Source organism: Athene noctua, chromosome 4, assembly GCF_965140245.1.
Source record: "Athene noctua chromosome 4, bAthNoc1.hap1.1, whole genome shotgun sequence".
NCBI classification, from domain to species: Eukaryota; Metazoa; Chordata; class Aves; order Strigiformes; family Strigidae; genus Athene; species Athene noctua.
In genome coordinates this window covers 79,916,088-79,930,348 of record NC_134040.1, presented here as the reverse complement: position 1 = coordinate 79,930,348, position 14,261 = coordinate 79,916,088, and the positions used below count along the sequence as shown (strand labels likewise).

The 14,261-nt window shown below is 36.7% G+C and overlaps 1 protein-coding gene across 12 annotated transcripts in view; it reads left to right on the top strand.

The window, feature by feature from the left end:
• Window positions 1–1,282: 1,282 nt before the first annotated feature.
• Window positions 1,283–14,261, top strand: part of SORBS2 (sorbin and SH3 domain containing 2) — an 86,413-nt gene continuing 73,434 nt past the window's right edge. For 7 of the 12 annotated variants that reach the window (XM_074905858.1, XM_074905846.1, XM_074905845.1 and 4 more), the window contains exons 1-5: window positions 1,283–1,330; window positions 8,824–8,916; window positions 10,497–10,523; window positions 11,526–11,650; window positions 12,613–13,230. In XM_074905858.1, the coding sequence (XP_074761959.1) occupies window positions 1,321–1,330; window positions 8,824–8,916; window positions 10,497–10,523; window positions 11,526–11,650; window positions 12,613–13,230 (873 nt within the window). In that variant the 5' untranslated portion in view covers window positions 1,283–1,320. The remainder of the gene's footprint in view (window positions 1,331–8,823; window positions 8,917–10,496; window positions 10,524–11,525; window positions 11,651–12,612; window positions 13,231–14,261) is intronic. The other 5 variants (XM_074905854.1, XM_074905850.1, XM_074905849.1 and 2 more) reach the window with 1 other exon arrangement.

Genomic DNA, 14,261 nt, shown 5'->3' with positions numbered 1-14,261 from the left:
AATTCTTTTTTGATATTTTGTTTACTTTTATTAATTAGTATCTTGAGTCTCCCATTATAAAAAGGATCCCTCATGCATACTTTTCAACTTACTCCAACATAGTCAAACAGTCTATATTTTTAATTTATTTTTTGAAGCTGCGTTACATTAAAAATTCTGATTTTCCCTTTGTGTGATCCTGAACTTGATGTGGGAACAGTGCAGAGGGAGAATGACGTTTTCTACCCCTCAGTATTTTGGCCTCCAGTGTGTCTGCCCACTTAATAAAGTAAATTATAGTGGACAGCATATATGTAATGATACAACTAAACTTGGCCAGTATGCAGAACACCATTGGAAACCTTTATCTTTTTATCTTTAAAGGAGCCTGAATAGAAGAGGTATTAAAGCTCCTGATCCTAAGATAAAGCTGTGGCATAAACTGGCAGTAGATGGAAAACGTGGTCTAGTTTGTCCTGTGACATACTATCAGTAGGTTAAAGTCACCTGTTAATGTGGGATGTCGTGCTTTTTTCTACAGTTAAGTTGATTTTGTGGGGTTTTACTGTTCGATTGTTTGCAAGTACTGTATAGAATTGGGAGGTCTAAATAAAGAGATTAAACCTTTGCTTGCCTTTTACATTATTTTGGTGCAAATTACTACCTTTAAAAAGCACATCGGTGTACAGTGGTGTACTCGATTCCCGACCTATAGACTCTGTTGGGAGTTTTGAAGTGGATTCCTGTGGATGCCAAGACACATGCTCTGATTCTGTGCATAGCCGGACAGTGAGCAACATTAAGAGTGTCTGTGTTGTCTGTAGAAGCACATTAAATCACTGGATGAAAACAGCCACATCTCCTGCTTATAAACTGTTGAAAAAGATCTGGTAACTTTGGCTTCTTAAAAAAATGTTCAGAGAGACCTACTCTTTATATCTTTTGCACAAAGGAGTGAATAAAGCTTATAAGCAGCCTTTCAAACTATTTCCCTATTCCTGTACGAGAATAATTTTTAGTTTATAGTTTCAAGACCAAAAGTCAGTCATTAGTTTTTTATTCCAGAGCAAATGTTTACAGCAGAGGTACTAAACACCTGAAAATAGAGTAGCTTATAATGGAAGCATCAGCTCATCTTTAACTTTGGAAGGACAAGCAGTACCAATTTAATTAAAGCTGTGTTAAAATAGGACTGTCATTTGTATCACAGTGATTCTCCACCCCTCCATGAAATCCTGCTGCCATTTTGTACCACACATTCTTGTCTTGTGCAAATTAATAGATCGTTTTATTTTCTGCAGGAAATCTGAAGACTTTTATAGCAAATCCTCCAGTATCAAAATGAATACAGGTATGCTGCTTCTGTGAGATTTTTCTTTACTCTTATGTGTAAGTAAGCAGAGAAGGTCCCAAATTTATTGAAATTTTTGTGAACTTTAGTTAATGCTGAACTCAAATTAAGCAAGATATTTTAATCGTACGTCTGCTTATGTGCATTAGTATTCCATATATAAAATTTACATACATGTTTTTCTATGTATGGATATATATGGATATGTGAAATATACATGCATGTTTAGTTTTCTATGCTTAAGTTATAAGTATCAGTTTTGTATGCGTATGTTTTAGGTAAAAATACATAGTATGAGGACAACAGCTATGGAAAAGTGGTGTTAAAGCATCCCGTTTTCCTAAGAAAATGCAGATGCTTTAAAAATGGTTTGGTTTCATTCTCTACTGTCATTACATTAAAGGACCTATAAATACTACTCTGTATTATTAGCTACATTTGCATAATCAGATGAGGGAAACTTTTTTTGTGCTTATAGGGATTTGTATTTTTCTATCAAGTTGCTGTGATAGATGTACCGACCAAATGATGTACTCTATAGGAACTTATGTTCGTGATCTGTGACAGCATACTAATATTTGCTCCCGAATCATTGAAGTCAATAGATAGTGCTGCTGGTTTTGCCGGCAGTGGAAATAGGCCTCTCAAAAGCGGACTGGTGAAATCCTGGCCTGCTCCACTCATGTCAGGTGTAAATTTTCAGTCACAGTCAACTCTTTATACTCCAGAGGTGAACTGTCTGGTTTGCAGATTAACTGTGGCACAAGGATAGACATATCTATCCTTTCCAAACCAGCTGGTTTTACCATTGGCCATAGTGCTGCACCATCACAACTGATGTGACAACCTGAAAAAAGCAAAAGGTGTTACATGGGACCTGAGGACCTGAACTATCAAGCTGGTTTGGATGTTTCAGCAGCATGCTCTAAATCGAAGGGATTAGCTTTTCCATGGAATAGGTTGCCAATATCTCAACCACTGTATTAATCAGGATTCCTGGCTTCCCATTGTCTTGGACAATGACTGGAATTCAGTAGGACCAGGTTCTTCAACAGATTTTTTTTTTTTTTGAGTTAAAACATATTGGCTCAATTGAAACCACTGTATTTGTAAATATAATAAGCACAAGAAATTAAATTTCTCAGTTGAGTTTGTGAGGTTTTTTTCCCAAAGTTTTGGTTGTTCCTAATTACTTTACAGATGCTAACGAGAGTGGTGTGTTTTTCATTTATGGAAATACTATTTGAAAGTTGTCCTATCCTCCTGTATTTTTACTGAAGACAGCTTTCCTGAACATGTCAGTCTGTATAATTAAGGTAGTACTGAAATACTGCTTGCTTCATAGAACTGTAGTTTCACAACTCGGCTAATGATCATACATTTGACTGTGATTACGTTGTGCATTGCAATCATATGAGTTAAAATCATATGATAGATGACATTTTATAGATTCAACTTTGAAAAATGTGGATAGAGTGGTTAATTGCCAGTTTATGCTATTGTAGCTCTGAAGTGGTACTTTATTCTATGTTGTACTAAGATTTTTCACTTAAGCTAGAAATTCTCAAGAGAAATAGACGTAAGATTTAAGTAATCTATGTGACTGAATGACTTCTATTTGGAATTGGGAGTCTTCTGATCACTCTTGAAAACAGACTTAAAAGACATGAACACACCTGAAATCCTTTCCAGTTACCTAAGGATATAATGATTGTAAACTGAACTTTAATCTACTCTGTGCTTACACATTTTTCATCTTGTGTACACTTGATATTAATGTGCATGTTGCCAGCTGCACTAAAAGGAGGTATTGACAAAAAATGTGGTATCTCCTATTAGTTCTATTGATGTAGATTATATCCTCACTGTAAAAACAAAAAAAAAAAAAAAGGAAACAATCCAGTGAGTAGGGTGTAAGAGCGAACAATTTGCACCTATATGTTGATAAAACATTGCTTTACTAAAGGAGAGAGTAACTGAGGTGGAAGATGTTCTGCATGGTGTTCTTGTCTACATTGTTTGGGTTTTTTTTCTTTCTTTCTCTTTATTTTTTTTTCTTTTTATACTATGTTGGTTTTGAACATCAAATGAGTGCTGCAGTTCTTGTTTTACATATATTTCACTGTCAGTTCTCACAGCTTTACAACAGGAATTTGTGTGATGCAATTGGAGGCTATCAGATAATGATGATTTGCCACTAGTTTTTTTAAAAAATATGCATTTCATTAATTACTCCTGTGGATAAATGAGCGCTCTAGTTTGATGCCAGTAACTGCTGAAGTGGCAAAGCTAGCGTATATGCAGCTTTGAAAACAAAATCTACTTTTTAGAGTGGGCTCCTCTAATCCAGTGTTCCCTGTGGCTGCAGACTTGGCAATCTGTCTCAGTAAACCCTGTGGAAGATATTTTTGTCTACAGAGAAAATGTTTTGAAGAGCTTTGGTTTTCAATACTCTACCATATATGGGAGGGATTTTTTAGCATTTGATGTTAATTCTGTACCACATGTTAGAAAGGAATATTCAACAGCATAAGGCAATGAAACATGTTTGCAAAAGCAAAGAAATAGACATAAGATATAGGGGAGATTTCTAGAAGTACCGAAGGTACTTTAGCTTATAATTCCTCCTGGTGTTCAAATGCTGTCATAATTTAAAAATAGTAGTCTAATAGACCGTGTGACTTTTCAAACCCAACTATCATCAACAGGACAAAATTTGAAATTATATATAGGGAGTTTCATCAGTAAGTCTTCAGGTGCTTTACAGATTTGATGAACATCATTAACTTGGTGAGATATCTTGAGACACTAAGTCACAGAAAACCTGAGCTACCCATGAAGGTCTCATCAGATTAAAACAGAGGATAAATGTTTTTATTCATACATGTGTGCACTCATAGCTGATGCTGGGGAAGAGGTAACTGCATTGAGCAATAATGAATAGATACAAGTTAGTTTTCTAAAATGGATTTTTAGTGTTGGTCCATAAATATTTTGGCTGTTTCACACAGAAAATTCTTGATAAATGCATCTGATTTTAAAATTATTAAACAAGTTAGCTGTTTACATTACATGAAGCAAAGAGTGAAAAAGCATGCAGTTCTGGAAGACTGCAAATACTTTGTGTTTGTTAAAATTATTAATGGAAGTCATTCCATGGACTAATCTCTTGCATTTTGTCTGGAAGACAAGAATAGACGTTCTTGTGTCCCTGCAAGTTTCCTGAATAGATTGTGAAGCCCCTTTTAGATCACTAAAGCAAATTAGGTGAGCTTGAGCGTTTCAGGCATTTTATAAAAAATGACTTTTTTTATTGATTATTTGTTGTAATTTAGCAGCATCAAAGAACCAAATAATAGTAGGTTCATCTTCGTAGTCAGAGTTAGGTTATGTGATAAAAGCTCATCTGCACACCCATAAAGACACTCCCTTGTCCAGGCCCCTCCCAGGTCTGCCCCAGGGGATCCTCACCCCTGGGGTCCAGGCATGGAACATATGGCAGATGCAGTGTTTGAGCCCACTTGCTGGAAGGATCCACCTTGTACATGTGTTCGTATATATTCTCACTAGTGGACCTTTGTCCTGTTCAGCCAGCAAGGGGAGGGGCATGAGCCCATTCTTGTGTCTGTGTGAGTGCTGTGAGTGTCTGTGATCTGTGTGACTAGCTATGTATGTATGTGGTGTATACGTGTGCTTGCATGCATGAGTCTCCTGGGAATACATCTGCAGGCTCACTACTGCTTGAGCCTGGGGACACGGAGAGGCAGCAGCTTCGTCTGCCTTGGTCTGTGGGATCCAGCACTATGTATTTGCCTCAGAAGGTCGGAATGCAAATGGGGAATAAGAATCCCTGGTCTAAGGACTTCTAAACTTGAATTCACTGTGCAGACAAAGGGGAAAGTGATACCATTCAAAAGTACAGTGGATAGAATAATGATCAGCAAACATTAAGTTTGGGTGCCATTTTTCTTTTCTTTGAGTTATAAGAGCTTATGAAAAATTTCCTGGCCCTGGCTCCTCTCTCTGACCTCTTCACAGGAAGTCACCATCCTTTCATCTTTGCCAGCTTGGTTTATGCCGCTGCGTTTACTGACTCTTTGAAGCAGTCTTTTCAAAAAAACCACCCATATTCCTAAATAAAAGTGGTGTTTTGAATTGACTCCATTCTGCTTTGGAGCAGGAGCTGACCAATAGACTAACTGTCAAATAGAGATACAGCTTGCTTAAGGTGATCCTGCCTGTAGTGGGAGCAGTTGTTGGGGTTGTGAATTTAGAGGGAAAGGGTTAAAATGCTTTTTTTGTGGAGAGAAACAGAACTAAGGGAGGGAGAGAGAAAGAATTTAGGAAAGGTGAGGAATGGAGAAAGAATGAAGAGAAAAAATTCAGGAGGAGAGGAGCTGAATGGTGAGCTAACAAGATGAAGAGAGCATCCAGAGCCCCATCACAGAGAGCATTAGGATACATGCACAAATACAGACATCCTCCTACCTGGAGAGCAAGCCACCACCTCATCTCTCTTGTCCAGTCAGTGGGTGGCTCTTTCTTTTCTCTTTCTTTTTCTCTATTTAAAGGTAAGTCTGCAACATTGATCCTAGGGGTCAAGAGTTCACCCCTATATGGCCCTTACTCTGCAAAATACTGTCAGAAACATGTCTCACCAGATCCTTGCCTCCCCCGTCTCCTTCATTTTCTGCAGTATCTGCTAAGGATGCTTATTTGTCTTTTTCCTTGTTCAGTGGGAGTATTGTAGGGCTTGCAAAATAATATATAGGCACCAACCGTGCTAAGTTCTGATTTGAGCTGGATTTGCATTTTAAGCAGCTGTTTTGATTGTGAATTATTGCCCAACTTCATATTTTATTATTACCTGCAGACCTTAGCTGATTCAGGTCTGTTAAAACAGTCACTCCTGAAGAATTTGTCTTATCAAAACCATAGAGAACTGTGCATATTTGTATACTATTTACACACATTTCATTTTCTATATATGCATTTTGTATAGATTGTTTCACATATCCTCATTTGTTCCTTGAGTAACAGCTGTCCAATATTTATTGCTTATTGTTTGCAAGTGAAATGAGCAGATGATCATTAATTCAGCCTCCCTTACTGTTTTTGAATTTTCTGTTCTCTAGACTTAGAGCTTTCTGGTGTCATTTGGACTTCAAGAATCTGGGTGAATATAGTTAGTATTTGCTGGAAATTTGATGGAGCTATGAAAAAGGAGTACAGGCTCTTGAAGTTCAACTGTGTAAGGTCATACAGATGGAAGCAGTTTGAAAACTGCCTCTTTTGAGGCAGTATGTAGATTTTTCTGATCCTCATTCAGACATGATGCCCTTAATTTAATGGGAGCCTGGCCTGAAGAAAGATAGGAAGATGGAGTCCATCATGCATAAATACATGCTTGCCCACACACATTCGTATTTTATTAGAAATTTTGCACAACTTAATATGGTATCTTTGTGTGGTTATAACTTCAGTGATAATTGGCTCTCATTATTTTGTAGAGGTACTGTGAATGTTATTGCAGGTAGTGACTTGCATATGGGTTTAGGTATTATATATATAGGATTAAATGTTGTACGCATATATGTATATAGTCACTTACTACATCTGGTTTAGCTCTCTTGTATGAAGCCGTGTCAAACACTTTGCTAGATAATGGTTCCACTAAGTATAAAACTCTGACTCAGTTCAGTTACGTTAAAGATTAATTTGAAGCAGAATTTCTTGCAGTTACAGTGACAAAATATTTGTAGTCAGTTTTCTTGTTGTCTTCCTTTCCTCCCACTTCAGTTTCTCTATCCTGTAATTCTGGAAGGTAGCTCTTACAAAAATAAAAATAAAGCATCACTGTGTTTGAATAAAAAATGTGACAGTATAACAAAATTGTTTGTCTGTTAGCTTGTATTAATCAAATAAAGTATGCTGTCAAAGTCTGCCAGTACTCAGATAAGAACAGAACGTCAATATCAACACATCATAAAATCTCTTTGGAATTACTTCTGGTGTATGTTGGGGAAGGGGAGGGGATACAAGAAGGAAGAAAATTATTTTAATTGGCATTCTATATTTATGTAAGCAAACTAAAACAAATGTGCAGATTGGATAGCCGTTATCTTTGTTTCACATGTACAATGTCAATAATTAATTACAGATAATGTATTGCTTTCAACTATTGCTGACTGAAATCATTTGGGCCTTTTGCTTTGAGGCTTGGGATTCACAGTGAGTCTTTGGAACCACTTACACCTGGGGCAGTGGCTCTGATGTTTGCCAACCTTAACAACTTCTTAATGCATATCCTTCAAGACCTGTGGCCAGAGGGCTCTGCTATTTCAGGGGAATATTGGAATGAGCAGAGAAGTACCAGGAGCTCACATCTCTTGCAGATGCGGGTTAAAGACGTCTCTGGCTCAAATTACTGCTGTCGTAGGAAATACTTTCTACTAATAGGTTGCAGGTCTTCCTTAAACAGAATTTTATAAAACTCCCTGTTTTATGATACAGATATAAAAAGCATTAGAGCCTCTATCATAGTTGTGGTTCTTCTTGACTTCAGTGGGGACCAGTATGATATTTCAGTAATATCAAATATGAAAAGTAAAATAATTATTACAGCGAAGAGCAGAAAAATTTTCTAGTTAAATATAATCCGGAAGAAAATTTATGTAACTTCTACAACTATGATAGAGTTGCTAAAAAGCTACATTGTGGGAAAGCTGCCTTCTAATAATAACAAAGTATTGATAAAACAGAATGACAGCATCAGGTGAGAGAGGAGCAGAGAGTAAGGATTGAAAGAGTCATGCAAGACCCAGAAGAAAGGTTTTGTTCTGTTGCGTTGTTCAGAGTAATTTTAGATGTCCAGTCGTTCCCTTGGGATGTTATTGGGTTCCAGACATACATTTTTTTAATCTTCCCTTAGATAAAAAAGAAGGGGGGGAGAGGGAGAACAAGGATGTTCCATCAAAACAACAACAAAATCGTGCCAGCCTTAATAAATTTGTTTCTTCAGCTTAAAGGATCAAAAGACTGAACAAAAGCACTTTGTCAGCTGATCAAACATAAGCTTAATTTATGAATAGTGTCTTTCTAATGCATACAATGAAATGATTTTACAGTGCAGATCATTGATTAATGTTACTCTGGAATGCTTAATCCTTCACGTTGGTTACTTGTTTGTTTTTACTAATTAGCTGTAATTAAGCAGTCTTTCAGGTAACAGAATATATATATATATATATATTTCCCTAGTGGATTAAGTGTTAAATGCTTCTTATTTTCTGTGACGTTTATTGTTGTTTAAAGCTTTTGAAACTTTATGCATTCTGCTAATCTGTGAAACTTGCAAATTTACACGTTCCTGCAGCAGTTCCCTAACTGCACGCTTATTTTCATGTATGTTTGGCATATCTCACACTGTGATATGTTGCATGTGCTTGCTCCCTTTGTCTGGGGCTGCTGTCTGTATTGTTTTGTGCTTCCAGATAGCGGTGGGTGTGCTCGCAAACGTGCTGCAATGTCTGTCACATTAACAGCTGTGAAGAGAGTTCAGAGTTCTCCAAACCTTTTGGCCTCAGGTATAACTGCTAACCAGTGAAATAACTACTCTTGAGTGGCTTTTCTATAGTGTTACACATTCCTGCAATATTACTGTGCAAGGAGGAGAAGGTAACCGTATTTTCTATTCCACTGACAAGTCTGTTACTTCCACAGTTCTCTTTAAAAAGTAGACTTAATTTCTCTCTGCCCTATGCTTAGTAGCCGTTAATGAAAAAAACTAGGGAGACTGAGAGAAAAAATCAGTTATTTATAAATTTATTTTTACTTTGATATGTATTTTGGCTCTCAAAATAACATAGCATGAAAAGTAGGTTTTGTTTATAAACAACTGTTTATTGCAACTTGCTTGAAAACTGTTCTCAGAGGAAAAGAATCCAAATGTTGTTGTAAAATGTTTGTCAGAAACCAGATTAACTTTTTAAAAAATAATTTATCGAGCATCCTAAAAATGTTTAAACCGGTAAAAACATGCAGAATATTCAGTAGACAGGTAGAGCTGTTTCTTAGCAATACTCATATCTGGTTTTACAAAATTAAATCTTAATGTGTATCAGCTGCCTTGTGAATTAAGTAGTTGTAGGTATAAATCAGTAAAAAATCTCGAGTGGTGTAGACTAATTTACACCAGTCTGAATGTGCAATGTTCACACCAAACAAGTATAATACAGAAACCTGAATGAAAAATGAGCCAGAAAATAATTGCAAGAAAAAGTCTTTGTTCTTTCATCTTTCAAATACAAGACTAATCTCCAGAAATAAGAACTTTAGAATTTATCAACCAAATTAAAAATATAGTTGCTACTCTTTGTAAGGATAGTAGAAGGGTTACTAGGATTACTATGTGTATGTAAATTTAAGAAAGCATCGGGTTTTTATTTCTTTGCAACTCTTCTAACAAATTTTTATCGTTTAAGCATGTAATATAAGCCTCAATGTCTTGCTTTGTTGCACTTAAAATCAGTGATAAGGAATATTGTCAGTACTATAATTATTATACATTAAAAATATTTTAAATTTGTTTAGAGATGTCATCATTTTATTTTATTTTGGAGAAAAGACACTAATACATCTACAAATAATACAAAACCCCACCAGAATTTCAAATCTGTTCTGTGCTGGCAGCATGTATATATCAGTTTCTGTGTTTTGCTTTGAAGTGATGAAGAAAGCATCGCACATTCTGGTGTGAAGGGGGAGAGAAAATCCTGACAGAATCTGTAGGCATCTTTCTTGGTTTTTAATTAAACGTTTCCAGCTCATCTTAAAGGGATGATATTTCTTTTGATGTCTAGGTTTTAGATGGTAGTATATCACAGTATTTACTGGGGGGAAAAAAAAAAACACAGCAAATGTTTGTTTATTATTGGCTGTCTGAAATATCAGTGATTAAATAACAGTAACTCTCAGCACACTATAATCTTCTGTAGAATTTGTGTAATAAACATTGCACAATTACCTGTGGTCTAATATTCTAAGGTGTGCTTAGGTAACAGGAGGGAATTAGGTAACTGAACAAAAAGACTCCTACGTATTTTTAAAGTTGTGTCATAATGTTTTTATTTCCAACAAAAATTAATATTGGATGTTTCTTTTTCAGGGTCTGATTCTCAGTCTCCAGATTCAGGTAAGTAAAACTGTTATTTATGCGTCAGTGTAATATCATGTAAGTGGATTAGTTATATCAGCCTTCAATTTATTTGATTTCATTATTCCATGCATCCACATTCTTTTAGGAAAGCACCACTGAAATTGTAATAATAATAGCAAGTGGTTAAGACCTCAAATTCAGGTCTCGTTTGAAAGCAGTATTTCCTATAACACAGCATATATTGTCAGAAGATGAATTGTGTGGGAGAATACAGACTGCTAATTTGCCACCGTTAGCTTCAGCGGCACTTGCTATTTCATTTTTAGTTCCTTTCTCAGGATTGCAAGTTCTGCCCACCCAACTTAGTGGCGTGCTCACATAATGTGTAACTTTTCCCAGACCCTTAAGATATTTCGTCTTTAAATCTGTAACTTGTTGAGGCAGGATAGTATCTCCCTCTATGTTTGGACAATGCCTTGAGGGCTTTTCAGCTCTGAGGACAGAGACAAAACATGGTCAGTTGGAAAATTGAGGTTTTATTCAGATTTGGAAATAACATGCATTATTGAAACAACTAATAGTGTGTTGTGGTAAAATCTGGTGAAACTGCCAGGACCGACTAACTTTATGTGAGCTGGAATGTTTTTCAAAATCTGATGCATCTTTGAAGTTCCTGAAGAACCAAATCTGTGAAAGTACTTCAGCCTGCTTTATAACGGGCTGCAGCACCAGCATCTCAGAAGTACTCCCAAGGTTAAAACCCACAGTCTGTATGCATGTCGTGGGGAGATATCAAACTGCTACCAGCAGTATTGTCAATGGTTGAGTTTTCTAAATTTTAAAGATAAATATTTTGGAAAGTGACAGCTTTAGCCCTGTTCTTCCACTTCCATGGTGATAACATCAGCAATGTCAGTTGTGTAGCAGCTAAACTTTTCCACAGTTTGTTTAATAGCTGGGTTGCTATGATGATAGCAATATAGAGATCTACTAATAACCAAAAAAAAAAATGGTTTGATTCTTTTTTCATCACAAAAGCTTGGAGATCTTACAATGATGGAAGTAGAGAGACACTGAATGGAGATGCTAGCAGTTCATCTCTTACAGCAAAAGGTTTTAGGAGCGTGCGGCCAAATCTACAGGATAAAAAATCACCAACTCAGGTAAAACTAAACACACCGAGTTTCATGCTTTGACATTTGTGGGGGGGTTATTCTTGTGGGTTAGATGGGATAACTCTATGGAACATTGTCCTGATGTCTTCCAGATAGTGTTTATCACCTGTTCATATGGGTCATTACAAACTGTTTTACTGCATAGATAAATTATACTCCACACAGGATGTATGCCTTCAGGTTAATTACCAGAAATTGCTTTCAGTGAACAAGACAGTCAGCTAAATAAAAGTAGGTCATACACAAATAAAAGCTTTCTAGGAATGTTCCCAGACTTCAAAGAGTATTTATTAATATTTTACACTTATTTTACACTTGGAGAAATGCATCCGTCATGAAAATAATATCTGAGGGCAAAAGTTTATTAATTATAAGGTATACAATGTTTCTGCCTGTTTTGCAGAACAATATAATTAGATCACACTAAAAAAAAAAAGCCACTTAATTTAAAAACTTATTTATCCATCCAAAAAAGATTAACATACCAACGCAATACTGTCTCTGCTACTGTTTTAATTCAAGGATTTAAGAGGCTCTGTGTGTTTTATATATATGTTTTAGCTTGTTATCTAAGATAATGAAATGCACTTTGGGAATTACTTACATATCTGAACAATTTCACAATAATTCTTATTCAGTGTAATAATTGATTTTTTTAAAAGAAAATGGACTATTGTGGGCTCCCTTCTGATCCCAGTTTACTCTAAGCAAATGGAACATCTGCTTTCTAAAGACAAGCTGTACAACCCTGCACAGCAGAAGGTGGTGGGAACCTGACCAACTCAATTGTCCATTGAATTGAGCAATGTTGGGATGAAGCCCCTTAAGTTGCTAGTTCCTTTATTTAAAGATAAAAGTCAAACTGAGTTATATCTCCTGCTAACATTTACTTTCTTTCTGTTTCTTCTTCAATGTTATTTTGCTGTGTGTGGATGCTTTTGGCAAATAAGGCACCTCTGCCACCCCCTAGAAAAGAAAGTTTTCAGAAAGCAAGAGTAACTAATCACAAGAACGAAATTAATCTCCAGGCAGTAACAACCGGTCCAGCTAAACACCTTCCCACAGATACTGCCTATTACACTAACGAGAAGTCTGTCCAGAAGACAATGTCTTCTCAAATATCTAACACAAGTGTGTCCTATGCACAAAAAATCATTAAACCACTGACCTCAACCTCCAGTGCAGGCACAAGTGCAGTAGCTGGTATTAGTACTACTCTCCATGAAGGCCAAAGGCAGCAGTCTCAAAAACGTAGGGTATCTACCCTGAAATTAACCCGGACACATGACCCAGCGAGTAGCATTCGTTGTAATACCCAGCAACAGCTCAAGCCCATTGAAGTGCCAGTATTTCCACAAAGGCCTGTCTCACCTGCCTGTAACCCTGTGCCTGAGATACACACAGCATCTCTTTCCGTTCAGATAGCTCCCATCCCTGACAATAAAGCAGAGCCTGAAATCCAAGAACATCCACCTAGTATTTCTCCAGACACTTCAAAGATGGCTTCAGAGGATTTGGGACAAAAGTCTACAGTTCTTCCTTCTTCACAGGCTGCAGAATGCCATGTGGTATATTTAATTTTTCCATCTTTTATTTTAGATCATTCATGAATCACTTAATAACCGTCTGTTTAGTTATAACTTACATTATCAAAGTTAGACCTTGTGTTTCCTGGGTAAAACTACCTGTGACATGGATCAGAAGTGAACTAAACGTGAAGTTTTTGAAAGGGTATTGTAAAAAAAAACCCAAACAAAAACAAAACAAAAACAAAAAACAAACCACAAAACAAACCAGCTTAACCCAGCTGACCTGGAAGGTAGACTTCTTTGTTCCTCTGTGAGCATTCTATGGAGTGTAAATACACAATAGGAAATTAGTGAATTGTAGGTGATGCATCCACTTAAGTGGCTCTTCCTAGAGGGGGTTGCATAAAAGCGTTATGCTGTCATAGGTGCTGGAAGGATCAAGTATGGATAGAAAAGGGTTGGGTTGGGGGTGTTTCTACAGATGCAGCTCTGCCAGCTTCCTAGGGCCACCAAAAAGTGTATTTTGTCAGCTGGTGCTTTCTGCAAGGCTAGTCACTTCTGTCTCCTATGTGCCCTGTGCAATAACTTTTTAAAGAAAATGGGTTGACAAAATCTTTTGTCAACCATCCAGAAGCATCCCAAAGCACTGAACTTTTAAGGCCCTCTGTTTCCCCTATACCCTGTGCCTACTGAGATAAAAAGTCTTTGTTAACTATACTGGTTTCATGTAGGAGAAATGGGAGTATCAAGCACACAGTATAGGGCCACGGGAGTCTGAGCATGGTTTATTGCCATTCAGAAAGTTACTGAGTCAAATAAAGTAAGCCTGGGAGCAATAAAGCAGCAGCAAATATGTACTAGGCAAAAAGAGAGCTCTGAATAAACTGTCATTTTTATTCTGCTTTGACGAGTCACATTAAGGTTTTTCTATTTTAGAAGTTAATTATTCTAGTAGGTCTACCAATATACCATCTTATCTGAGTTTGAAAGCCCTTTGGATGGAGGTAGGGGATTGATACAGGTCTAGGCATATCTGCCTCAAAGCTTTGTCTGAGTGAGGATGTCATCAT